Source organism: Carica papaya, chromosome 9 (genome assembly GCF_054855325.1).
Source record: "Carica papaya isolate Zhongbai chromosome 9, ASM5485532v1, whole genome shotgun sequence".
Taxonomy (NCBI): domain Eukaryota; kingdom Viridiplantae; phylum Streptophyta; class Magnoliopsida; order Brassicales; family Caricaceae; genus Carica; species Carica papaya.
In genome coordinates this window covers 2,077,438-2,105,317 of record NC_142317.1, presented here as the reverse complement: position 1 = coordinate 2,105,317, position 27,880 = coordinate 2,077,438, and the positions used below count along the sequence as shown (strand labels likewise).

General features: G+C 35.9%; 4 protein-coding genes and 1 long non-coding RNA gene across 9 annotated transcripts; 2 read left to right on the top strand and 3 right to left on the bottom strand.

Annotated features, from left to right (window-relative positions):
- Positions 1-236: 236 nt before the first annotated feature.
- Positions 237-8,613, top strand: LOC110824650 (membrane protein of ER body-like protein). Of its 3 annotated transcripts, none has more exons than XM_088211219.1 (9): positions 237-685; positions 1,709-1,867; positions 2,282-2,881; positions 3,796-3,915; positions 4,708-4,884; positions 5,264-5,617; positions 6,745-6,915; positions 7,136-7,197; positions 7,878-8,613. In XM_088211219.1, exons 1-9 carry the CDS (start codon positions 346-348, stop codon positions 8,361-8,363), a joined length of 2,469 nt encoding a protein of 822 aa, XP_088067345.1. In that variant the 5' UTR covers positions 237-345; the 3' UTR covers positions 8,364-8,613. The 3 variants fall into 3 exon arrangements, with proteins under 3 accessions (XP_088067345.1, XP_088067346.1, XP_088067347.1); XM_088211221.1 differs by lacking the exon at positions 237-685 and adding an exon at positions 1,324-1,589; XM_088211220.1 differs by lacking the exon at positions 1,709-1,867 and having other exon boundaries at positions 238-685.
- Positions 8,614-11,027: 2,414 nt separating this feature from the next.
- LOC110823169 (ABC transporter B family member 1-like) lies at positions 11,028-18,737 on the top strand. Of its 2 annotated transcripts, XM_088211036.1 has the most exons (10): positions 11,028-11,334; positions 11,485-11,539; positions 13,220-13,395; positions 13,498-13,698; positions 13,802-14,061; positions 14,144-14,457; positions 14,784-15,007; positions 15,963-16,306; positions 16,386-16,852; positions 17,009-18,737. In XM_088211036.1, exons 1-10 carry the CDS (start codon positions 11,077-11,079, stop codon positions 18,478-18,480), a joined length of 3,771 nt encoding a protein of 1,256 aa, XP_088067162.1. In that variant the 5' UTR covers positions 11,028-11,076; the 3' UTR covers positions 18,481-18,737. The 2 variants fall into 2 exon arrangements, with proteins under 2 accessions (XP_088067162.1, XP_088067163.1); XM_088211037.1 differs by lacking the exons at positions 11,028-11,334; positions 11,485-11,539 and adding an exon at positions 11,610-12,623.
- Positions 12,826-13,328, bottom strand: LOC148239716 (uncharacterized). Its single transcript, XR_015816224.1, has 2 exons — positions 13,191-13,328; positions 12,826-13,093 (listed from the first exon to the last, which is right to left on the bottom strand). It is a non-coding gene; the product is annotated as an uncharacterized LOC148239716 (long non-coding RNA).
- Positions 18,562-21,168, bottom strand: LOC110823170 (Peptidase C78, ubiquitin fold modifier-specific peptidase 1/ 2). Of its 2 annotated transcripts, none has more exons than XM_022053492.2 (6): positions 20,945-21,168; positions 20,711-20,837; positions 19,781-20,598; positions 19,586-19,694; positions 18,862-18,957; positions 18,562-18,785 (listed from the first exon to the last, which is right to left on the bottom strand). In XM_022053492.2, the coding sequence occupies exons 1-6, from the start codon at positions 21,010-21,012 to the stop codon at positions 18,702-18,704; spliced, it is 1,302 nt and encodes a 433-aa protein (XP_021909184.2). In that variant the 5' UTR covers positions 21,013-21,168; the 3' UTR covers positions 18,562-18,701. The 2 variants fall into 2 exon arrangements, with proteins under 2 accessions (XP_021909184.2, XP_021909185.2); XM_022053493.2 differs by having other exon boundaries at positions 20,711-20,801; positions 20,945-21,166.
- A 492-nt stretch (positions 21,169-21,660) lies between these two features.
- On the bottom strand, positions 21,661-25,339 carry ATG13 (Autophagy-related protein 13). Its single transcript, XM_022053657.2, has 3 exons — positions 23,833-25,339; positions 23,544-23,725; positions 21,661-22,205 (listed from the first exon to the last, which is right to left on the bottom strand). The coding sequence occupies exons 1-3, from the start codon at positions 25,195-25,197 to the stop codon at positions 21,890-21,892; spliced, it is 1,863 nt and encodes a 620-aa protein (XP_021909349.1). The 5' UTR covers positions 25,198-25,339; the 3' UTR covers positions 21,661-21,889.
- Between the last annotated feature and the right edge of the window lie 2,541 nt (positions 25,340-27,880).

Sequence of the window (27,880 nt, the reverse complement as noted above, 5' to 3'; positions counted from 1 at the left end):
TTAATAAAATAATATTTATTAAAATTGTAATGTGATGCTCGTGATTAGTTTTTAATTATCTTAAATTTTTTTAATAAATTATAATTATTAATTTAATCAGTTAGTAATTAATGATTTATTAATTAAACAACGGCTGCATATTAATAATTCTCAAAACTTAATCCTAATATTATATTTTGAAATCAAAAGACTTTCAGTTTTTTACTGTAAAAAGTTGTATAAGAACGAAGATATGAAAGAGCATGGCCGCGTGGAGCTGTGTTGGGTGACTGATCCTCTCTATCTCTCTCTCTCTCTCTCTCTCTCTCTCTCTTTCTGTAGACTGTTGCCTCTTGTTGCGCAAACATGTCAGCTGTGTTGCAGAGAGACGAAGAAGAGCACATTGAACGAGAAGAAGTAAATGAAGAAGATGAAGAGCAGCAAGAGGTGAGTCTGCGAGGAAGAAGAAAGTCAAAATCAAGGAATGAGCAGAAGGAGAATTCAGTTTCTTCTCCAATCGGTAATGGCGATACAACTGATAGCAGCAGAGCGGAATCTGAATCTCCCAAAGGGAGAGAACAAGAAGAGTATAACGAGCTTCATCAACACTACAATGGCGATCAAGTCCATGTCGATGCACTAACATTACAGCAAGATGGAGACCTTACCAGCTCGAATCGCAGCGTTTACTTCGATCAAGCACAAGGTAAGCTCATCTACTGACACACATCTGTTCTTTTTCCACCCCTCCTTTGCTGCTGAACTGGTTTCTGGTGGCGGATGCTGAATTTATTTTTGTGCTATTTTTATCTGCACTGGAGGATGCATTATTTGTTCTCCTGCCAATTTAATCTGCACTTAGCAGATACCAAATTTGCTTTTCTACCATATTGATGTGCGGATGCCAAATTTATTTTTCTACCATATTTGTCTCTGTTTTAATCTAATCAGAGGTGACTGATTCTCTATTCTGCCATTTTCAACCACCAAATGGAAGCAGAAACGCTCTGGTTTTCACACATTTAGAGATGCTTCTTCTTGTTATGTGCTTGGGTGCCTTAGATATTTATTTTCTTCGTTTCTTTTTGCTTGCTTGCTTGTTTGTTTCTTCGTCTTTTTTTTTTTTTGCATGTCGGAAATTGGAAGTTTCCATAAGAGAGCTGACCCAGGCTTCCCTTAGACATCCATGGTTATATATAAACAAAAACTTATATATTAGTTTGACAAAGCGGGACCGCGTTTGAAGGGTGAAAATGGGTATAATTTGTTACTCTTGTCGGACAAAAAAACTCGTGTTCCCTTCCTTCCCATCTTCATGGCCCTCCCACAAAGACCCTACAGAGAAAAAGAGGCTTTACTATTATGCTTGGACTTCGAAAGAAACAGGAAGCTTAAACTGCGGGCTACCATACTACTACTAGTGAAATTTTTACTGCTCAATTTCACTGTTATTACCATTCTTTTTGTCGAGAAGAAGCAAAAGAGTTTTGTGATTTGCTGAACGGTGTCACTGATTCCCATGATCTATGCGCGTCCTTGTTAGTCAAAGTGGTGATAGATACAAGCCCTAGATAATGCAAGGGATATATCTTGTTGTTGAGATCACTAGGGTAGACACTGTCTTCTTCTTCTTCTTGTGTTTATGGGTTTTATATGGGCTTTCTCTTCGGTAATTTCTTGTCTGGGGGAGATGAAGATCCCATTACTCTTACTTTGTTTGTGAATGAAGGATTATGGAAATGTCGCCACTGCAGTTGGACTTGGACCAACCTATTTGGAAATCCTGGGACTTTTCATAATCACAACTCAAGGGAATGCTTCCCGGACATGGTGATCAGCATTAAATCTTTAGGTCCAAAAGGATCCTGCTTTGTTTTTGAATCTAAAGGTCAGTAGATGTCCAGGTTTCATAAATCAGTGGTAGTAGTAGTAAATATGTAACAATAGTGTCATAACTTTTAGTGTTCATCATAATTTAAAGCACTTCCTTTTTCATCGTCCCTGAGTTTGATAGATGATTTTATGTTACTTGTCTAGGTAGAATTCTCGATGGCATAACTAGTAACTAGACATGTGACCATCCAGTCTAGACATGCCATATGCATCAGGATTCTTATGGGTTGTTTCTCGGTGAAAAATTCTCTGTTATGAGATGAGAACATCATTCTTTAGCTATTTTATCTTTTGTTTGAAAATTCGGTATGGTTATGTGGATGATGACCTCATATATACTAGTCTATGCAATTAATGCATTTAATTCTGGAGTTTGTAATTACATGTTATTCTTGCCTCTTGGTTCCAGGGACTGAATTGACTGATGGAGATTCTTGTATTGAGAATGGTAACCAGGAAAGCTTTATTGATGAGAACCTGATATTGGAAGTAAAGAAGGTTGACATTCAAAACAGTACGACCTACGAACCTAACCATCAATTTACTCAAAATTCAGTGAAGGGAAGCTTTTCTGGCTTCAATCCATCAACCTTAGAAGATTCATCTGAAGGACAGAATGCTGGTTTACAATTTGAGAGTAAATCTAGTGAAGATTCCGATGAAATAGAAGAAGTTGACCAGGAAGGGACGGATTTAGATGTCGAGAGGGTGCTAAAGGAGCAAGATACACATGAATTGTATTGTCCTAATTGTCATTCCTGTATCACTAGAAGGGTTATTCTATTGAGAAGAAAGCGAAAAGTTCGCAAGTTGAAGAATAAACCTAAGCATGAGAAAGTGGAGACTGTAGATCCCTCTAATCTTATCCCTAAAAATGTGGTTGATTCTAGCAACTTAGTTAACAATTCTTCAACGGGCAGTCAAACACCTGGAGATGATGTTCATGAGTTGGAAACGGAGCGAGATGTATTCAGATGCTTAGCATGCTTCAGCTTCTTCATTCCTACAGGTACTTTCTCCCCTTACTCTATGGAGATCTCATACTCCAAACTATTAATCCTCTATTGCCTTTTTAGTAAGTATCACTAAAATTATCATATTTTCCACTGTTGCTTTCTAATGTTTATACAATAGTTGGTGTTTCTTTTAGAAGAAAAAGGTCAACTATTGCTTACAATATCCAACGGAGAGCTGCAAGGGCCAAGGGGTGCTTATTTGTGTTTAGGCAAGAAAAATAAAACTTATAAGGTCACATAGTTCTTCTCACTGAAAATAGGATGACTGCCTGGAACATTCTAGGTGCACTAACCATAAGGAAGGGAGGATATTACTCTCTTTTTAGCTCTCTTGTTTCTTTCCTTCTTAGTAACCCAAAAACATAGCAAGCAGAGGATTAATGATACTATCAATTCGTGTTCCTTACCTGCCTCAATGTCTTCCCAATCCAAAGATTTGCTTGGCTAGAGACCCATTAATCATGGAGAATGCTTCTGCTACTTGTTTCCTCCTTGAATATGAATATGGCCATATTGCATAGATCTGGGAATTTTTCACTCAATGCTCCTCTTACAGCATTGGCCCACCCCCTCCCCCAGAACACATGTATCAAAAGAAAAAACAGATTTACTACGCTTCCTATAATGAAGCATAATTGATTAGCAAAGTCTGTTCATCCCTCATGTAGCTCTACATGGTCTGTCTGCATATTGATCTTAAAAGAGCATTTCCTGAAATAAACTATCTTTATGTTGTATTGGTAATTTGTCTCGTGGTTATGTGTTGACTGGCTTTTGAATTTGGAGGTTATGGTTCCACTAAGTTCTATATAAAACATATGCATGAATAAAGTCTTGTAGTTAATAATTCTGTGACGGCTTTCTCGTCCATGAAATATAAGCTGTATTCTTTTGTTGAAATCTGTAGGAAATGGCTTTAAGCTGTTCCAATCTTCTAGACATGACAGTGAGAATGAGGACATGCTAAATTCTGAAAATACAGGAGCTGCAGCCAAGAAAAATTGGTTTCTCTCTTGTTTTGGGTCAGGTGAGAAAGGAACAATAACTGACCAAAGTATTTTACAATTCTCTGAAAATCAACACAATTTCACAACAGCTATTTTCATGAGGATTCTTCATCTGTACAGTGAATATGACTTTTAATTGCGAGACTATTTCAGGCTTCTGCTTGGTTATCTCGTAGTTTGGATAGAGGATAAGCTACATTGAGTTAGTATTGAGCAGTTTTGATGACTTATTCTTTTCTTTGTTTTGCTGGGAGTTGAATAATGTAATCTATATTTCAGAATCAAGATTTTGAAAGGCAAAAGGTCTTCCACCGATCCTAATTAACAGAATCCATATTTTAGGAAGAAAACTGTTTTGTCTTCTACATTGTGTTGGGTTTTCTTGTTAATTCAAATATTTGGAGAAGTTTATTTATTTAAATTCTCAATGAACTTTCATGTACCATGAGTTGATTCCCAAAAGATGATTTATTTAAAAAGAAGAATTTTCTTACCTTGCTTTTAGTTTTCAATTATGTGAAAAAATTCCATGTCAGCATTAGAGGCCCATGCAACAGAACTTTTTAAAAAGCACATTGTTTGCATTGGCTAGAGCAGATGGATTATGCTTTTTGAGTTGAAATCATGAATTTTTCAGTAAATAAGTACATTTTTTGTTACATGATGTAATATTTCACCTTGTAAAACAAAATGTTAGAAAAGCAATTTTCTTTTTTGGTAAACATGCTTCAGGGAAAATTTGACATGGTTGACATCATGAATATTTGCTGAATTTTATTGAGGTGAAGATATTCGCATATGCATTGGTGCAGGTGACCACTCTGACCAAACTGTTGTTAACAATCAAGAACCAGCAGAAGCTGCCAACATTAGGTCTCAACAGGATGCACAAGAGTCCTTAAATTCTTTAATTGTGGAAATAAACCAGAATGGAACCTCCAGCGCTGCAACACCCGTAAAAACTGCAACAACAGAATCAAAAGGAACTGGTAAGTGCGTTTCAAGTTCTTCTACTCAAGTAGTTATGATAATTTATGTGGGAAAAAAATCAGATGATGCAATGAGAAAAACAATAGAAGTTTCAACATGTTCTCCTCTAACAAGTTCACACACTTCGATTTTCTTATCATGCAAACAACATATCGACAGATACTTGGTTCACAGCCCACAAAATTTTAACTTATGGCACCAAACAAACAGAAAACATCCTCAAAAAAAGAAAATGACATATCCAAAGGCAAATGCATTATAGAATATTCATCTTTTTGTCATTAGCTAAATATACTTCGACATTGAAGTGGGTTGTTCTTTGAACAATTGGTACAGCTGGTACTAGACTGATTGATTCTATGGCTGATGCTAATGTAGGGATGACCGATAATTTGCCACCCGAACATAAAAGAGTTGATATAGTCTTCCCTATTTCTGGAAACACTTCTGTCATTGAAAACCCAGCCGGAGATGTGGGACACTCTCCGAATGATGTGAAGGAAGCATCCAATCTTAGAACAGAGACTGTTGAAAAAGGCACAGACATGTCAATAAAGGACCGAGTACTGCTCATTGACTCGTTTTTGAGTGATGTTCCGGATAATGTAACTTCTGGATCCCATGAAATTAAAACAGAAGCGACTGTTTCTTTGACAAGAGGTTCCGAACAGTCTGAAGAAATAAAAGTTGCCATAAAGGAGACAGCTGATGGTGTGAGCAAGAGGAAGACAGGTAACCGAAAAATATTTTTTCTCCTCGTGCTTTTTTCTTTTTCTGAAATCCATGATTTTTCTACATTGCATAGGATGGTAGAGATATGTTTCCACTTAAATAACAAAAATCTACTGTCAGGACACAGCTATTAATTAATGGCCAATATTGGCTTTTGCTAACGAGTGCCTTGAGAATCTATTCACATTAAATAAAAATAATTTTTTTCCCAAAATTGTAGGGTATTTGTGATAAGATAGCTTCTATATAAATTTTGGAAATAAATTTATTTATTTAATGCCCTGAGGATATTTTGTGATATTTTGACACAAGAATTAACATATGTTTAACAAATAATTATTTCAAGGTAATTAAGGTAATAATATTCTCTATCTTAAACAAAAAGGTTATAATAGCCCAAACTTGTAGCGAAATTATTGTATAGACTATTTGAAGCAATTAATCTTTCTATATGAAAGATATACACACCTTATTCCATTTTCTTCTATTTTGCCTTTTTATTTGAAATTTAGCTACTTATATTTTTCAAACGGTATATACTGATGTAATAATATCTTTCAATTAATGGCTTTATAAAACCTCTCCCTAAATCTTGTTGGTTAGTTCGAATTTCTACTGAGCTATTAATGGAGATATAATACTTAAACTAAAAGTCTTTTATCTCTTCTCAGAAAAACAGCAGTTTCTAATCATGAGAACAAGTATACTGGATTTGAGAACTATTTACATGTTGTCATTTATGTTGTTCTTTTTACTCTGTTCTCCTATCTCACTCCTTTCTCTCTTTCTCTCTGCTCATCTCTGTTCTCTTCTATCTCTTTCTGTCCTGTATTCTGTTCATTTTGCCCCTTATTCTTTCTTCCTTCTGTTTTTCTTATGTGTTCCTCCTCTATTCTTCAATTTTTTCTCTTTAATTTCCTTCTCCTATATCAATTAGTATGAAATCATATCTCTTCCAATGTATTTTACTAAGATTAGGTCATGATAATATCCTAATCTTTTGCTAGAGCTCATGCTAAGTTTGCACTCTGAATCCAGTTCGTTATTTGTTCCTAGCAAAGCATTACATATTATATTTTGTATGGAAATCTTATTCATTCTCATTATTTTAATTCAATACTATGCAGATGGTGGTCTACAAGTGATTGTGGAATCGGTAACCGATGGACACCAAGATGAGGTTGCTAGGGAAAGCTATCAATTAGATATCTTAAAAAGCATTGTGTATGGTGGTTTGGTAGAATCCATCACAAGCCTTGGTGTTGTGTCATCTGCAGCTGGTTCTGGAACTGCCACTCGTAAGTACAGCATTCCTGTCATTCACTATTTACTCAGCACAATCGTTGTCTGAAAATATAACCAAGCAAAAATTACCAGTGTCTTGGATTTGGTAATTAGATTAGCATAACTTTTGGATCTGATGGATTTAATATCTTTTTTTTTTGGATCCTTTTACCTTGCTGCAGTTCCTCCTGCCATTTAATAGATCATTGCTCATTTGGTTTACTTTTATTGCAGTGAATATTCTAGTGTTGGCTTTGGCGAATTTGATTGGTGGACTTACTCTCATTGTTCATAATGTGAGTGAACATTACAATATTTCATTATATCCATGTTATTCAATGAACAGAGAGAATATTTTTATGTTGATTTAGGTCTCCTTTTCAAAATTTATAGAAGAGAACTTGAGCTTTGATGCATTTAGTTTTGCTATCATTTTGGATGATGCAAATTATGTAGTCAGATGGTTATGAACACATATAGGTATATATAGATTCTCTCTATAGGGGTTAATATATTTTGATGCTATTCTATTTCACCAAAGCATATTCCACTGTTGCCGATAAATCTTAGGTTGCATTTGGTTCAATTCTTTTTTGTTTCTAGTCATCTATAGTTCTCGTTATAATAGTTTGATTGTGCATACTTAGATAATAATTTGCTGTGTTTAAATTTCTCAACTCCCACTATGAATTTGCAGATGATAGGAATTTAACCATCACTTTAAATGTGTGAATTGATTTTCACTGCTGGAGAATTAAAGTTGAGTTTGTCGTAACTTAAACACAATAAATTACTTATTTATGTGTATAAGAAAATAATAAAAAATTAAAACTAAATTGATTAGAAATTAATTTTTTTTTTGAAAAAAAACCCTAAATCAACGATGGAAGTAGCTTTTATGAACATCTATTTTGTTGTTGGCTTCTGCTAGCGTTTTAGTTATTTTTCAATTTGGACTCACATTGTGGTTTTTCAGCTGAGAGAATTGAGAAATGATGATCCCCGGCCAACTACTGACCAATTGAATGAGCAAGAAGATCGATACGAACGGCTACTTGGGAAGAGACGGAATTATACAATTCATGCAGTAGTAGCTATCATATCATTCATTGTGTTTGGGTTGGTCCCTCCGGTTTTATACGGCTTCACATTTCAGAAAACTGGCAACAGAGACTATAAACTTGCGGCAACTGCAGGAGCTTCTCTCATATGCATCACTTTACTTGCTATAGGGAAGGGTCATATTCAGAATCGATCGTACATTAAGACTGTATTGTATTATTTAAGTATAGGGTTTGCAGCCTCTGGAGCTTCTTATGTTGCAGGTGACTTGCTAAATGAACTTATTGAGAAGCTGGGGTGGCTCAATCCAAGTCCAAGTCCAAGTCCGAGTTCAGGTGTTAGTGTTGCCATGTCTTTTTCAGACAAAATACTGACGGGACAGGGATGGGCATCAAACTGAGTTTCTTTCTCCTGCTCCCATGGAACTAGTAACTGGGATTTTGCTGTGAAGTTTCTGATTGTAAGAGTCATAGACTCAAGTTTTTAGAGGAGTTTCTCTGTTTTCCAAGTTGAAGATGAATTTTGTAATGCTGCCTTTTTTCGTTTTGCTGTATTGTTATCTGTTCTTTGTACTTCATGATGAAACCTTGGAAAACTTATTTATGGTGCATTATTGTATGTTGAAAACATGAATCTCTCCCTTTATCTTACCTTTTTTCCCCTCTTCGTTTCTTTTTCTCCTATTGAGTTCTTCACATAGGCTGTGTTTTTTTTTTTTTTGTATCTTTTATTTTTACTTGTTGGCATTCCTATTCCTCACTATTTTGGTGTTCCATTCCTTATTCATTTAAAATTTCAAAATAATTTACTGCATTCCTAAAATTATTAATAATCCAAGTTTTTTTTGGATTGTAAGTGAACTGAAGCCTGCCCAATACCCAGGAAATTCAGCTTTTATATCAATGGAGAAAATCCAATTTAAGTCTTATGTCAAATCACCATGGATATGACTCTTAAACAAGAATTCCTAAATAAAACTTAACAAAAGATGTAAATCCACTGGAAATAGCAAATATATATGCAGAGATGAAGTGGTTACTACTACCTACTGTAATAACAAATAATTAATTTTACTAAATAATAGGATAAAATAGATAGACATTTCTCTCTTGGATCTTCTTGCTTAATTTATATTTTTGTACTTACATAAGAGTAAAATTCTCCTATGACATTGTAAAAAATTTTAGGATCTAATTATTTTTGTACATGGTGCATAAAATTGGCAACACCCACAATACCATTTGTAAAAAGACAACTCTTTATAAGTCTATAACGAAAAAATCTTTTGTAAAAAAATATAATTATTGATGAATATATAAGGAAGAAAAAAATTACTTTGTTAATTAAATAAGAATATAAAAGCCAGAAAAATAACATATTACCACTCCCTCTCTCTCTTATGTTGATTTAAACCATAAACAGATTTGAGTTTTAGAGTGTGAAGATTACCCACAACTCTAATAGCATCCGAAAGAAAATATAGATAGTCAGGAGCATCAACAATTAAGAATTGATCTCCGTGGATAGAAAAACAAACATTTTATTATATTATTTCCGCATTAAGGTTAATCCTAATTTTCTATCCGTACAAAATCAATTCATTACATTTTAAACTTCACCATTTTGACAGAATAATTTAAAATATCTCGTCAGTTTTACCATAAATTTTCTAACAATTCAACTCAGCTTCATTTTTTTATGCTGAAATTTCATTACTTCGTAACTACAATAATTGAAAAGATTACAACGATATAAACATATTTCTTCATTTCTTTTACATTGATGAAATCATGATTCCTCAAATCTTGATCTTTTTTTTTTTTTTGAAAGAAAAAAAAAACTTGTTTTGACTTTTGACAATTTTATTATAATAATAAATGAGGACAAACCCATGTATGCATGCGTGTGTCTTTTTCTTGTGGAGAAGTTACGTTGAGAAAAACTACATGGACATAGAACAAGAGAAAAAAACCAGTTGCCCTTATTTGTTTTTTTGTAAATCCAGAGCATATCCCTCACATATCCCCTACGTATTCCTGGTTCAACATTGTTTGTATAAAAGTATAATATGCGTCGGACACGTACATATCATACCCGTATTCTCTCCGAATCTAAACTAAAAATTCTACTTACAATTCGAATTTATATACCTATATATGTACATAAAGAAATTATTGACGATTAAAATCACAAGTTATTTCTCACAACAAATTTTGTCATGAACACGTTTTGTCGACTAAATTAGATCGACAAAACTAGATCCTCGAGTTTCGAGTATGATCATGGTCTAGTCCACGAATTTAGTTTTTGAACCGGTTAATTTTATACACATGCATGGCAAAGCATTTAAAAGTTCTCTATCAAAGGCAGCAAATATACGACTGTATAACTTTTTTTAAAAAAAATGTGACATAAATCCAAAGGGTAACGAAGATTGTTGGTTGTTTTCATATCACAATCATGGCGAATTTGGTAATTTTTTAACATTAAGATTGTGTTTGGTATAATTTTGTTCAATTTTTTGGTTCTAATTTTTATATTAGTTTCAATTTATGTAATTAAATTATTATTTATTAACAAAAATTCATATATCTAAATAATTAGATAGTAATTACACATTAATAACAACTCAATCAATAATATTAGATATTCCCTAATGAAAACATAAAATGCATAGTCCGACTAACACACACTCACAAAATGCTTGAATTATCAGTCTTTACCTTTATAATGGTGACTATTTGATCCTAATTTTGTAAAGTGGAATTGTAAGTTCCGAAATTAAAAAATTTAAGATTTGGGTCATGATAGTTCGAACATAATAAATTGTGTTTTAATTTTATATATTAATACGAATACGAGAATTAAAAGTAGAAAATTGATTAAGAAACTTAAAAAAAACTATTGTATGACAATTCTATATATATTATAGATTATAAGAATTAACTAAAAAGAACTTTTTTGGGATCAATAACTAAAACAAATTTAAGATTGAAATAAACTGAGTTGAAAGCTTCTGGTATAACATTAAATAAAAAGAAATTCTATATATATATATATTGTTGTGTAAAGAGGAAGCAAGCGCATAATTTTAGAACTTGTAAAAAGCCAGAATGGTGGAACGAAGCCAAAGAGTGGGGCAAGAAACAGAAGTGAAGGGGGAAGACTCAAGGAAGGAGGAAACTTTGGCATTTCATAGACTTCTGAGCTATGCCGATGCAATTGACTGGGCACTAATGGCGCTGGGAACATTAGGTTCCGTGGTGCACGGCATGGCTCAACCCATTGGATATCTATTGCTGGGTAAGGCCCTTAATGCATTTGGGAACAACATCGACGACACCCATGCCATGGCCAACGCCATCCTCAAGGTATGTATGCATACACACAAATTTACACGCACATACATGTATGAAGCTATCCGTGTGTATGTGCACAGACATATGGAGAATGTTTTAACTGAGCCTTTTGTCTGACTTATCACCTATCTACCGTGTTATGGTTTTTTGTGTTGTTTCCAGGTTGTTCCATACGTGTGGTACATGGCCATTGCGACACTTCCAGCCGGAATACTAGGTAATCCTATTTCCTAGATGAACGCACGAGCATGTCATGATGATGCAAAAAAAAGTCTGCTTCTCATATGCACACACATATATATATATATTGGATATAAAGCCCGTGTTCTTCTATTCAGCTAACAAGTGCAGCTTCTATACCCTCGAGATTACACCTGATACTGCCATCTCCCATGCAGTATATAATGAATGTACCTTTCCTTTAGAAGCATATGTAAGATATATAGCTACAATAATGATTTGGATTTTTATTCAAATAAGTTTTCACTTTAATTCTCAGTCCTCCTTCCTTTAGTCCTTAACAGATCTCCCATTCTAGAGAACCAGAACTTACTAAACCCACTCCCTCAAGCTCTTATGACTTCCTCCCTCCCCAATTTTCCTACTCTCTCCCTCTCTTCGTTCTCCTTTCTCGGACTGGGGATGGGTGAGTGAAAAGGCATAAATCGAAAATTATTCAAAAGTTCCCTCTTAGAGAAATCTAGTAAGCTCCCTCTTAGAGAATATTTTATAAAAAAAAAAAAAATTCCCAAAAGACACTAAAAATAACTTTAATGTTCTAGATAATACAAAAAATTACTCTTATATTATTGTATTTATATCAAATTAACCAGTCCGTTAATTTATTTTTAGTTAATTTAGACATGACATTCCCCATAAATCAAAATATAAATTTAAAAGTACAAAACCTTAAAACTAACATATGTGCAGAGCACGTGAGTCAACTCACAAAAATGCACCCACGTTAAACCCGAATATGCCAGAAAAATGACCTGAGGTTTCCCCCCAGCTCACACTTTTTCCTAACCCAAATTTCGTTGACCTGAGGTTTTTACATGTGGTTTTTTTTTTTTTAATGGATGAGTTGACGGAGAGAGTGACCGAGTCCGTTTTGAGGAAAGAGTCTTAGAGGAGGGTTTTGTGGAGGGGGGCTTGTGAGGGGAGAGAGAGATCAGCGATAGATCTGATGGTGTTGCTGTTGGTGATGAAGAAAAGGAGAAAGAAAAAGAAGGGGAAAAAGGAGGCTGTTTCAATTCGTGTCTGCTTCATTTTGTCTAGAGATTCCTGTTGCACAAACTGAGGTGAAATGAAGATAGAGTTTGAGAACAGAGAGATTAGACCAAAGTTGAATTGAAGCAAAAGAAATATTTTAGGCCATATACTCATGTTTTCTGTTTCAATAAGTAATTCTCATTAACAGAAGGGTTAAACTGATATAAAAGTTATAATGCAGGGAACATATTAACACAATCAAAATGCCTAGTGCAAATCGTACCAACCCAATGGTAGAATGATGAATTTTTTATATTACCATTTTTTGCTCAAGTTTCTTTTCATTTCTGAACTCTATTGGGTTTCTATCTTCAAACAATACATGTTTATGTAAATGCTTCTAAACAAAGTGCTATATTCATTCTAAAATGATCACTTCGCTTATAATGGTATAAAGCTGAGAGTGTAAGATATACCTAACAGGTGCGACACATTAGTTTCTAAAGATTTCATCCGAACCGGTTAGTGTTCTTCCTTGTCTGCTTGTTACCTTCAGAGACTACATAGATATATATAGGAGTATGTCAATAATTGGTCCACAGAGGAAATACAACAATAAGTATGAGAAACAAATGCAACTGGCTAACTGCACTAACAATTTGATCTTTCTTTCTGGAAATTGCAGAAACCGGATGCTGGATCTATGCAAGTGAAAGACAATTGGTGCGAATGAGATTAGCATTCCTGAGAGCAGTACTTACCCAGGAGATAGGGGCATTTGACACGGATTTAACAAGTGGGAAGATTATAACTGGAATTAGCAGCCATATGAGTGTCATACAAGATGCAATAGGGGAAAAGGTACCTACATATACATTTTAAAAAACAGATATTTTATTAGCCTCATGTAAGTTGTCTCTGAAAATAACAAGGATACAGCACTGACTTCAATCTCAAGCGCAGATGGCACATTTTCTGTCAAATTTGGCTACTTTCTTTTCGGGAGTAGTGATTGCTGCCATATGCAGCTGGGAATTGGCATTGCTAACCTTGGTGGTTGTTCCTCTGGTCCTTGTAATTGGAGCCACTTACACCAAGAAAATGAACTCTACTTCTGCTGCTAAGACGCTGTACTCATCACAAGCTACATCCATGGTACAAGAGGTAAAAGAAATTAGTTTGATTACAATTTTACTTTTAAGCCTACTAGATATCAAATCAATCAGAACAGATATCTCAACATTTACTACTAATTCACGTATCACAGACCATATTTCAAATCAAAACAGTATTTGCATTTGTTGGCGAGAATCGTGCTGTCAAAGCTTTCTCGGAGTGCATGGCCAGACAGTATTTCATATCCAAAGGAGAGGCACTGATAAAAGGCGTGGGAACAGGGATGTTGCAAACCGTGACCTTCTGTTCTTGGGCTCTGATCATATGGGTTGGTGCTATTGTAGTCACTGACAAGAGGTCAACTGGAGGAGATGTCATATCTGCAGTGATGTGCATTCTCTTTGGGGCTATGTAAGAAATTTTATTTCCTGAAGCAAGACAAAATGATATTGTTTACTTAGTACATCAAAACTGATCGTTTTCCAAACTGCAGATCACTTACACATGCTGCACCAGATATGCAAATCTTCAATCAGGCAAAGGCTGCAGGAAATGAGATCTTTAAAGTTATACACAGAAAGCCAGCTATAAGTTATGATCCAACAGCAAAAACACTTGAGAAAATTAATGGAAATATTTGTTTTCATGATGTATGCTTTGCTTACCCATCCCGAGAAGATAAATTAGTCCTTCAAGGGTTTTCACTGTCAATTCCAGCAGGAAAAATGCTTGGTTTAGTGGGTCATAGTGGCTGTGGAAAGAGTACTTTAATCTCCTTACTTACAAGATTTTATGATCCCTCACAAGGTAAGCAACTTCTATTTAAGTCCTCTCAGGTTCAGAAGATTTTCTTTCTTCAAGTTTTGATATTTCAATAACAATCGCGCATGCAAGTCTTGGTGTACGTGAGTGTATATATGCAGACATGCGTTCACGAGAATGCATCAAATGCCTGCGCTGTGCATGTAATGGGGGCACTCCTTGCCACTGCATGTCTGCCACATTCTGCTTCATGATTGTCATTCCATTCAAGCATGCTAGTGTATATTGCAAATCAGTATATTGAAACAGCAGGATAAGATAATTGAATTCGATATCAACAGGCTTAATTGAGATGATGTGCTTTCCTGCAGGAGAAATTCTCATTGATAATCATAACATTAAGGATCTCAATTTGAAGTTCCTACGGAAGAATATTGGAGTAGTTTCCCAGGAACCATCACTCTTTGCAGGAAGCATTAAGGATAACATCAAAGTAGGTAACATGGATGCAGATGATCAGCAAATCCAGAATGCAGCAGTGTTGGCCAATGCACACACGTTCGTATCACAACTTCCGAATCAATATGCAACAGAGGTCATTTCTTAACTTGATTCACTTGCTACTCTTTAAAGCACATGTTACAAGATCCCTTCACCAAAACAGAGTTCTCAGAAGTAAAATGATCAATTATCATATAGAACAAAAAGTAAAAGACAGAAGATTTGAACGCTTGGCGTAGAAAAGAAAAACAGTAGATGTTTGAGAAGTAAATTGTGAAAATGCTAGAAGTTAAATGTAGGTACTCAGTTGCATTTCCTTCAGTATAATTACCTCTTGTAAGTTTGATCAACTCTGATCTTTGATCGAGCATCATATTTCCTCATCTTCTTAGATCAAGACTTGCATGCACGACTGCTATTTCATAGACATATCATTTTGCAAAAAAAAAAAGAAAGGAGGACATTTCATGAGCTACCCTACTTGTGCTTTGACTAATTGGTTCTATGGGCCAACAGATAGTGTTATAATGTCTACACTTTGAGTAAATTTGATTGTGACAAAATCATTCTCCTTCACACCAAAAGAGAATAGTAATGCCTTATTATTGCAGTAGTTATGAAGTGATGGTGATATATATCGCATGGAATTAAAAGAATCTTTGGGATTGCTTACACAAATGTATTTTAAGTTAAAGTAGTTAAGCGCTTATTTAAAACATAATAAATTATATATAAGATAAAAAATTAAATTAACCAGATAAGAAAAAGAGCATGTACTCAACAGAGAAATAATCTCAGGCACCCTGTAAATGAATGAGTTAGAAGGCTGATATTTTCGGCTCAGTAATTTTTTTTTTTTTTTGTATTCCTACGGAGCTGCGGGTGATAACATGGGTTAGAACCTAGGTATAGACCTCACTGTCTTAAGTAGGGAAAGGTGACCAACAAGCCGAAGCTCTTGGTCATTTTGCAGTAATTTCTAGAAAATGGAATTGCTTTTTTGAAGTCTTAAGTTCATATTTTAACTTGTGGCTAAAAATGAAATCCAGGTAGGCCAAAGTGGAGTCCAGCTATCAGGAGGACAAAGGCAGAGGATTGCAATAGCAAGAGCCATTCTAAAGAATCCTCCAATTCTTTTACTTGATGAGGCCACGAGCGCACTAGATTCAGAGTCAGAGAAGTTGGTTCAAGATGCCCTTGAGAAGGCTATGCAGGACAGAACAGTCATCACTATTGCACACAGACTATCAACTATAGAAAATGCAGATATCATTGCAATTGTAGATGAAGGACAGGTTATAGAAACGGGAACACACCTCAGCTTGCTAGATACCAGCAAACTCTATAACAACCTATTTAGCATGCAGAAGTTCGGCCCAATTCACAACTCAAGGTTGATCCAGTGAATTCGCCATTGCACGTTAGTTGCATTAACCAAACTAAACCTAACTAATTTAGTGGACTGGTAACAGCTCCGAAGAAACTGAAGAATCAGCTACTACAAATCAGAAATCCTCGTCTCCAGATATTGATCAAAATGAAAAGTTTCCATATCTAGACGTGGAGCAGCTTAAGGAGCCTAGAAAGCCCAGCGAAAATGTAGACAAACCTATTGAGCAAGTGGAACAGGAAGGGGAAAAAAAGATGGGTGTCTTCTTCAGAATGTGGTTTGGCTTGAAAAGGAAAGAGCTTGTACAAACGGCTATTGGTACCTTCGCTGCAGCTTTCTCTGGCATCTCAAAGCCTCTTTTTGGTTTCCTCATCATAACAGTAGGAGTTGCATACTATCATCCGCACGCAAGGAAGAAAGTTGGATGGTATTCAATTGTCTTCTCTCTAATAGGAGCAATCTCATTGTTCTCCAACACCTTGCAGCATTACTTCTTTGGCATGGTTGGAGAGAAGGCCATGACAAACCTCAGACAAGCTCTATATGCAGGTACTTAGCAGTCCCATGGAAATATCTTCAGCAATACCAAATCTTTTCTTAATGCAGATATATATATATATATGAGCCGCGAACATTCATCAGAATTTCAAACCATGAAAAATGAAACTAAGCATAACTAACATCCAATTTATTAAAAATTTGCAGCCATATTGCGTAATGAAGTAGCTTGGTTTGAGAAACCTGAATCAAATGTTGGTTCCCTTACGTCTAGGGTCATCAACGATACCTCCATGGTCAAGACCGTAATTTCTGATCGTATGTCAATTGTTGTCCAATGCATCTCTTCCATATTAATAGCAACAATTGTTAGCATGATTGTTAACTGGAGAATGGCTCTGGTAGCTTGGGCTGTGATGCCTTGCCACTTCATTGGTGGACTAATTCAAGCCAAATCTGCCCAAGGATTTTCAGGTGACTACGCTGCTGCACACTATGAAGTTGTTTCCCTTGCTTCAGAGTCCGCAGCCAACATAAGAACCATTGCATCATTTTGCCATGAAGAGCAAATACTCAGCAAAGCCAAAACATCCCTTGAAGTTCCAAAGAGAAAGAACAGGAGTGAAAGTATCAAGTACGGGATAATTCAAGGAGTTTCCCTCTGCTTATGGAACATTGCACATGCCGTGGCTTTGTGGTACACAGCAATTTTGATCAAGAGAAATCAAGCCAGCTTCAAGGATGGCATAAGAGCATACCAGATTTTCTCTTTGACAGTACCTTCAATCACTGAATTGTGGATGTTAATTCCCACCATCATATCCGCTGTAGGTACATTAACACCAGTGTTTGAAACCCTTGACCGGAAAACCGAGATTGAACCAGATATGACAGAATATCCACCAGTTGACCAAATCACAGGGAGAATTGACTTTAAGAATGTCAAGTTTAGCTATCCATCAAGGCCAGAAGTAACTGTTCTCAATGACTTCAGTTTACAAATTGATCCTGGATTAAAGGTTGCACTTGTTGGCCCAAGTGGAGCTGGGAAGTCCTCTATTTTGGCTCTTTTGTTAAGATTCTATTGTCCCAGTGAAGGAATGATTCTCATTGATGGGAAGGATATAAAAGGTTACAATCTCCGAAGGTTGAGAAAACATATAGGATTTGTGCAACAAGAGCCACTTCTTTTTAGTTCCTCAATCAGAGAAAACATTTCCTATGGGACTAATGGGGCTTCTGAAGCTGAAATTGTAGAGGTATCCAGGGAAGCAAGCATACACGAATTTATCTGCAGTTTGCCAGATGGTTATGATACAATCATTGGGGAGAAGGGCTGCCAACTTTCAGGCGGACAAAAACAAAGAGTAGCCATTGCTAGAGCACTAATAAAGAAGCCAGAAATTTTGCTCCTGGATGAAGCAACAAGTGCCTTAGATGCTGAATCTGAAAATTCTGTAGTGAGTGCGTTGGAATCAGTACATAAGATGAGACATGGTGACACCAGGTTTACACAGATAACAGTTGCACACAGGCTGTCCACAATAATAAATTCAGATGAAATAGTTGTAATGGATAAGGGTCAAATTGTGGAGACTGGATCCCACGTAACTCTATCATCAAATTCTAAGGGAGTTTACTCCAGATTGCTCCAGCATCAGAAACTATCGGGTGACTAATATGTGGCTGTGTGTGTATTAGATTTATCGTTACATAAATTGACTCAACGATGTGTACTTAGGAACAACTACACAAAGAAGTCATAACAAAAACCTTTTCCTATTTGGAATTTTCTACAAAGCTTTATCATTGTCATTTAAGAGAAAAAAAAGACATTTATGATATGATAAATAGAACATCATTGCAATTTGCTGGAAGCACAGAAGTCCAAGATACTTGTCTAGAGTTCACAAAATATGCTATCAATTGTCTTAAGCTGCTCCACCTCCACTCCACCAGCAATTCCCCGATCAACATAGCACAACTGAAACAGAAATAACATCAACAACACATCAATTGATAATAAGGCCTACATGCACACAGATAAACTGCAACATAACCTGATATTGTAGCTTCTGCAGGGTGTGCATCCCTCTTTTTATAAACTTCTGCCATCCAGAATTTTCATTGAGTGATCTCTCCAGAGCAGCTGTTTTCTGCATATATATATAAATTAATTAGTGCCTCTAACCAGGCACATCCAGACAGTAAATAAGTGATAGGATTTGTTTCCTCATTTTGGTAAGCTAGATATCTCCCGGTGGTAACTAGGCGCTTGAACTTCATCCAAGGAATACTTTTAATACTAATGGATGAGAAGACTCGAGCATAGAGCCAAAGCTCATGTTTATGAAAATTGTATCTTTCACTCTCCCTTCCTTCTTTTCCACACTAACTCTAAGAGCCACACATAATGTAAATGGATGATGATGAAAGTTGAAAAGAAGATACTAAGTTACATGTCAGACATAATTTTCTAAAGAATCCCAATCACGACTATCGAGACCTCTGGTTTCTGCTCCAATGCATCTCTTTGTTTAATTTATCCTTCACATGTATTATGCTTGTCCCAGATGAAGTACCAAATAATTGCATAACAAAGAACTATTCCAATTCCTTGAAACTAAATGACATGCTGCTTTCAAATATACAATAGAAGGCACATGATTTATAGTTGTATAGTTCAGGTAGTTTTTTGCCAGCTACAGAACTAGCTAATGACATCTACAACCATCTGCAAACACTCTGCAATCCTAAACATAGAAATGGGTAAGAGCTACTCACATGAGCTGGGTCCAAAATCAAGAGAGTGTAATAATGCTTTCCATTCCTCTGGTGTTTTTGGATTCCAACAATTGTTCGTGAATGCCCGTCATGTTGGAAATACAAAGGTCTGCACGTCAAAGATAGTAACAAATTAAACAGAATATTTTAATTTAACAAAAAAACAAATAACAAATAACAAGGATGTCCACTTACGCTATATCGCTGACGATAACCCGAGGGAAGGCAGATTCGGAACTGAGTAAGCTTTTATCTGTAAAGTAATTCCACACCCAATGGGCGAGAATCCGTTGCCTGTCAGTGTTGCTTGTAAAATCATTAATCAGCAGATTATCAGTGTATTCACAAACGGAAGGATCAGAAAAATTCTGTTCCTGGGGATGCTTCCTTGGATGCAAGTATCTGTCCATGGGGCCATAAACTTGTACTGCTTTCCTCTTTGCTCCACGAACAGAAAAATAAAGCGATTTAAGCTCCTTAGGACCGAAATCGACAATCCTGGCACGAATGCCAAAGGAACGCAAAAGAGCAGCACATTCAGTAGTTCCAATCCAATTGGTAGAACCATAAATTTTTTTATTGAAATGATTCGAGCCCAGCTCATCAAAGCCCCTCTCCCAAGCAATCTCAAGCCATCGCTGAAGAGAGGGAATGTCGGGAACGAATCCACAACCCCCAAACAAAACTTGCCTGGCGTCTGCTCTTTGAGTAAGCAAGTGAGAGCAAAGCATCTGGATGTTACGCCATCCACAACCCCACCCGATATCCTCCGAGACAGTGCTCTGGAAATGATTGACGACACCCGACAGTACGGTGACTGATTTGTGCGATTCCAATTCCAATTCCAAACAGCGTTTCAACAAGGGCATGAGACCCTCTTTCACGTCATAAAAGGAGCTCCTCATCTGTAAAGCCATAAGGCAGGAAATTTTATCATCGACGTGGATAGAATCTTCTCCTCCATCACCGCCATCCGTCTGACTCTTAGGCGAAGTGGCTTCAGCGCCATTATTCTGCAAGACAAGCATCCATTTCTTTCAACGCACAACAAAGATTGTTGTAAAAGTACGAAGTTATTACAAGGTAATGCTAGGAAAACGATTGCAGAAACCGAATTAACCGAACCAACGATGACGAGGAAGAAAATTGTAGAGCCAACTGCCTATCATTAGCGATTTGATGGTCTTCTTCATCCTCGAAGTGGCTGTTGGCGTGCCTGCACCGGCCAAAGTTTGCGACAAACTCAAGAGTGCTTGACATAGTTAAGCAATATCAATTAATCAAACAATTAACCAATAGGCTATCAACTTTACAACTAATTAAGCGCGCAGAGAGAGATATAGAGAGAGAGAGAGAGACCACTCGAGTTGTGAGCGAAGAACCTTAATGTTACAGAAGGGACAAGGAACGGTCGATTCCATTGACATTACTTTCTCAAGCTCAATGTAAAGGTAAACATAGAAACCTCGCCCTCTGCAAAACCACAGCAGAGTGATTTAAATTTGAAAGGAAGAAGGAAATTGATTCATCCAATTATATAGTCACCCGCGGGCCAGGAAGAAGAAACGACTGTAAAATTTTGAATCCAGAGTGCGCTCCATGGAGTAGGATTATATTGGATTTCAGAGATTTGGGCTTCTTGTAGAAAGGCCATTCAAATATTTCTTCCATTTCTAAAACGCAAGTTAAGTTACATTTTAAGTTTAAATATTTTACTTTTAATTTAAGGTAATATGTTTTAATTTAGTTTATTTTATTTAAACAAATTATTTGTCTTATTATCTTTCACGTGTATATTATTGTTGAACATTGATTTACAGAAGAAGTTTCTTTTTTATTTCAGGGTAAAAATCATAACAGTAAAATATTTGATAAAATTGTAATTATATATTTCAGATTTGATAAAATTGTAATTATATATTTCAGATTTATATATAAAAATATTTTTATTATAAAAAGTTAAACATTTTAATAATTAGTGGAATACTTTATACTAATAATAATAAAAATAATAATATAATAATTTTTTTTAATAAAAACATAATAAATTACACAACTTAACTCGTATATAAATATGTACTCAAATAATAATTATTCAATTAAAAAATAATTAATACATAATTTGTAGACATAAAATTTGACGAACCCCGTACTTACCACCCTTTAATCAAATTCGATGAAATGTTAATCACATTAATCATACTTCACGTTATGTACAGAATATATTAATGAAAAACGCAACACTGCATCTTTTTTTTCTTTTTTTTTTTTCTTTTGGCAGAAGATTAACCCAGCAGAATTTAACTAAGCTTTTTCTTTACTGGTCATCAAAGTTCCACTCTTGGAGAGTAGAAGTTCTTTCATCTCCCTGTAACTCCTGAGCTCTTCCAGTGCATCTGCTGTTCTTCTAGGTATGAGGAAGGCGGAAGCCGTACCAATGCCTCCTCCCTCCACTTCAGTCCTCATGGAGTCAGATTCGTAATAACTTGGGTCTTGGCGGAGAGGAGGGGCAGTTCGGAGCATCTGGACAAGAATGCCAACAGCAGCATCTTGCGATTTTCTACATGTTGGAAGAGACTGTGCAGTGAAATCGGATGTTTTTGTCTGGCCATGGGTTTGACTGCATATCCAGAAAAGGAAAAGATAAAGACAACATTTAAGCTAAGGAGGGAAAAGGGGCATAACAAACCAATCTGTTTGGAAACATAAAGGAGAATTGCCAAAGGAGATTGGACTCGGGATTAAAACCACAGCAGTATATTATATATATATATATGTAATATCAGCTATATTAAGAAAGGCTGCAGAGCCACAAACACAGCACATTTGATGTTCTCTTCATCACCACGCAAAATCTCTTTAATTAATTCGTTGGAGACCACAGCCTTCACATAAAACTTAGAAGACCACTCCTTGAAGGTCATGCAAGTGAAACCAAATGTCTTATATGCCTTGTGGAATTGAGTGTGCAATTTCTCAAATAGATCGAGTGCCACATGGAGGGTTAACATATTTTCATTAATTGACGAGTGACCAATATGCTTCTTCACAAATAAAGCACATATTGTACTGAGTTACCAATGCAATTTACAAAAGATTATAAGTTTCTGAGCCCAAAAGTAGGAGAAATAATACTTAGTGAACCTCTTTTTTTCAATGCCATAACTATATAGATACAGTGGTGATAAGACGGTAGCATATTAAAAAAAAAATTCAATGATACCTTGCAGCAATAAAACTTCAAATTCAAATGACTGACATCAAAGGATTATATACAAGAATGATGTATTATGCTTACCATAGTTAGTTACATCAATAAACAAAAATGAACTACTCAGGCTTCACCTTCAGTAATATGTTTTATTCGGCTATAATACCAAATATAAATTGTAAATGCGCTTGGATAAATAAGAGACAAGATTAACTAACGAAGCTTTTGCTATTTTCATTTGCCTTTTTGGATCCTTTCCTCTTGTTTAGATTGAGGATATCATGAATAAAATGAACTGCATTATGCCACCTAAACAACTTGCCTGACTCTCATATATCATATGCTTATCATTTCTTTCTTGTTTTCTCCATCTATACCTTCAATTGACACATATCAGTATCTCTATCAAACCTTATTCTTAACTTAAAGACATCATGCCTCATTTTTCTATCCAGAAAAGTTTAAGGCAGCCTAGCATAATCAAAAAGTAGCATATGTCAAATCTGACCAACCCGAAAAGAAAGACTTGATGCGGTGTTTTCCCTGAAACTGACACTAATTAAGTATAACCTTGAATCTCTTTTCTTAAGGAAACTGTACTAAATTATTGAGTGCTTCATGGCTTGGCTTCCACTTCAAAAACAATCGTGCAGGTGAACAAGTGAAAAAAGACAATAAGGTGCGACCTCTATATCAATAAGGTTGTTACTATGCAATAAAAACCAGTTAAAATAAAAAATGAATTACCTGACCCCAGAATCAGGAGTCTCAACATCATCAACATCAAAAGGGCATGAGAAATCACAATCATCTAGGTCATCCTGAAAGGATAATTTACTAGAGCTTCTAGAAAATCCGACACGTGGTGAACTGCTTGAAGATAACAATCCTGAGAACCGGCCTGAATCATCTTTGCTATCTCTGACCACCTACAAGACAAATCAAGAAGTGGCCTTATCATCAAGGCAAAAATAATATATAGGATATGGAAATAAAATTAAAACAAAAAACAGCAGGATTTGGATACAAAGATCACCTTCTGTCCAGAATAGTGATTTATTACACCCGAATATAACTCTCCAGACTTTGGAATCTCTGCTTTTCTATATGATCGGATTCCAGATGGAGACTCCTGCGATGAAGAATCATTCCTTGCACTTCTGGGAGACAAAGGAGGAAGAGAATTTTTACTCGGATCAGAGAAGTTAGGAGAGAGATATCTAGAGCCTTTGTGTGTCATTTGGGACGGAATAGTTACAGGAGCAGTGCCTGAGTGTAAACGAGTTTGCATGTGATGGCTACCTAAGAAATGTGTTGGGGTTGAGGGGGAGGCAGATGGGGAGAATGGAGGTGAAAGCTGATATTCATCATGAAGACCAGCCTTTTGCTGAGCAGGTGGTCTGAAATTTCCATATTTGTGACTATTGGTGTCAGCTGGAGGGGACTGAGAATCATATGATATGGATGATATGTGGTATGCAGGTGGAGATCCACCAAGGGACTGATGCCTTGTAAAAGGAGCTGGTCTGTGAAAGCCACTAGTCCAGCTGTGTGGCCGCTCAGATGGAGCAATGGATGGAGGACATACACCTCTTAACGGAAAGGATGTGGCACGAACACCCTTCTCTGAAGCGGGAAAAGACCTCATTGGGTCAGTAGAGGGACTACCAACATAGTCAGCTATGATCTTTGGTGGTAAAGAAGTTGATGGCTCAAGGTTGAAATCTGATAGTCTCTTACGGTAAGTCACAGAGACACAAAGACGGCCTGGAAGGGCCTCAACTGGTACAAAACAGTACTCTTTCATCATCTCCTCCTCGGACCTAGAGAATGGATCACTAAATGAAGACACCTTGTAAATAAGGTCAAAATTATAGGATTGAGTGGATGAACTTAGCTGTCGAAAGATCCGATGCGCAGGAAGAAGCCTCATTTGGGAATAAAGAGATCTTAAGAGAATGATAGACTTCTTATAAGTCTTCTTGTAATAGGTAGAACTTTCATTTGTTTGAGGAGACTTAAACTGTGGAGATTCGTATTGAATAACCCACCTCTCTATTACAGTCTCAAGGGATGCACCCCTTGTATATGGACTATACAAATTATCTACAGAAGAAGATCCGTGACTAACAAGTATAATGTCTATGACCATTGGATCCATTATATTTCTATGCCAGAAATTCAAGTTTTCGAAAGCTGCAGGGCGGTCTCCTAATACCAAATTGAACCATTTATCACTCTTCCTAACCCGTGGAACAGATGGCAGATCAACAAAACGATCGTGTGAGTGTAGAGAAGGAATTCTCGAATCCAGAATAATGTGCAATGTCTTTAAAAAGAACTGTAGAACAATTTGCTCCAGTTTTCCAGACTCGGATTGAGAATTGGCCTGCAAATCCATGCTTGTATTCCAACAGGCTAAGAAGAAAATGCGTGTAATCAGACCACTACAATTGCAAGTTAAGGCAGCTAAAATTGTAAGAAGAAGACACAAACTGTTGCAGAAGATTTGTGCTAGCTGTGGCGTGTGGATATGAACTTATGAGGACGAATTCTCTCTAACAAAGAAATAGAAGCTGCCTTTAATCCATCAAACATGGTCTATGAGCAGGATCTGACGAATACACAAATTCCATACGAGAAAACACCAACGACTACTCAATCATCATCTAGTTTAGGCAAGAAGAGAGAGCTTTAACAAATTGTAATTTCAAAATTTCCGCGGTAACAAATCTACAGATCCTGATTCATCTAAAAATAGTTTGAAATTTGAATATACGGATATAAAAGAGAGGAGGGAAGAACAATCTAATGAAAAGGCAACCATAACTTAACCGCAAAAAGAAGCCGGAACCAGACGATGATTTGCTATCTGTTACAATCGAAAAGGACGTCAGCGATGGCGTGGAGGAAAGAAAAGTGCGAAGGAGTAGGCCGCCACGGGCAATTTGATTTAGAGAAGGAAGTTTGGCGTTTGGTATGAGTGAAAATTGTTGAGAGGAAAGTGCAGATTGGAAAGAGGGGGTTTCAGCTATAGACTACACGTTTCGCCATGTCCAAGCTCCCATTGAATTTCCATTTCCTCCCCGATTCAGAGCAATCCCCGGTTAATTATTGTTTAATCCGGCTTCCGTATCGAATAATAACAGTACTAATACGATGGAAAAATGTAATGAAACGTTTTAATCCTAATCCTCCAACAAAAACATTCATTGTTTCTATTATTTAAATATGTGATTGGCGCATGATCATTGAATTAGTATTTAAAATTGAATTAAAATTAATAAATAATTATTCTTAATGATTAATGTAAATTTTTAATTTTAATCTCTTCTGTTAAATATCTCATAAAATAATTGATAATAAAAAGTGAACAATAATTTATAAAATATAATAATTTTTATATAATAGAATGATTAATATTTTTCTTTTCCGTATGTGACAAAGTGGGCTCGGTTTCATTTTAAGTTTATGGCCATTAAAAGGAAACTCAATTTGTAACGACTCCGCAATGTCCAAATAAATAAATTATAACTTAAGTACAGAAATGAAATAAATAGTTAATATTTACATTACTTACACATAAATTTAAAGTCCTAAATAGTGGTACAATAATTAATTTTTTGAATGAAATAGAAAAAAATAAAGAAATAAACGAAAAATAAATAAAACTGGTATTCTACTCGCAACTCTCTTGTGAATCGGGCTCTGGATCCTAATTCTCTTGATCTAAAATGGTTAAATAAAGATTGAGTTACATTAGTCCAATAAGAATATCACGCTACTCACCGACACAGAAATGAAAGTTGGTAAAAAATTAAAACAACTAATTGAGCACTTAATTAAACAAATATATTTCTTAATAATAAAACTATTTACCATCCACTTACCGCAACGAGATTTATAAAAGCAACCTATAGAGACAATAACATAACACTTATCATGATTCCATATGCAATTAGTAACAAGTACACATTATAAATTTATATTCAATAAATTATTAAACAATAATCTTTCATTTTATCGGTCTACTAGTATCAATTGGAGTTCATAGGGATATTATTGCTACGTGTGAACCCTTTTTTTCAATATTCTCAATTAAAAGGTCGTCTTCATACCACGTCCGATATGAACGTCAAACCACTAAATCTCAATACCTCGTCTGGTGTGAGGGTGAAACGAGCCGTCCTTATACCCCGTCCGGTATGAGCGCCGAATTACCAAGTCTCGATATCCTGTCCGATATGAGATAACGTTTACGATAGGGTTCCCTATTATATTCGATCCGTCCACTATATCCCATAATATTCAGTAAGACTGTCGTTTCATCCATTCACTTAGATCACACAATTTTTCTGTTTTTCTTTAGTCTCCATTTTATAAATCAATCGTAATCACATAAACAAACAAACATGCATCAGGGAATACAATCATATATCGGTTTTTCAATGTAATAGTAGACAGTATACATACATTCAAATTATAAAATCGATAAATCAAATACTATCATGCATTTGAACTGTAAAATAAATCAACAGAAATCAACAGAGAATAATTTCTAGTTCTAGCTCTATTAGTAACTCGTAATTAATTATAGATATTTTCTTAGTTTCACGAAATACCATATTATTTAAAATTAAACTTCAATTCCATAATAGATGATAAGGTGAGAGATTCTTATTGAATTTGATTCCTGAAAGGCTAAACTGTTGACTGCGCTTACTGGCGATCCCCAGGTTTCCTGAATTTTTTTTTCGAAAATCAAAACGCGCTATAAGTACCTACAAATATTCCAAAAAATCCAAAATCAGCCTCAGGGTCCAATTTTGGCCAATTTCAGAATTCCATCACGGCGGCTCCGCCGTGCTCCGGTGGGCGGCGATGGTCCGCCTTGGGTCGGCTGTTTTTGGCCAATTTTGCATCGATCCTTACAAGAAAATACGTTAAGGGGTCTTGGTTGGCAAAAAAAATACAAATTTAAAACTCACCGGTGGCGGTGCTCTCCGGTGCGGTGACTCATTTGGCTCATGTTGCGATTGTGTGTTTTGCTCTAGTCAACCTGTAGAGAATGAAATGATGATCAT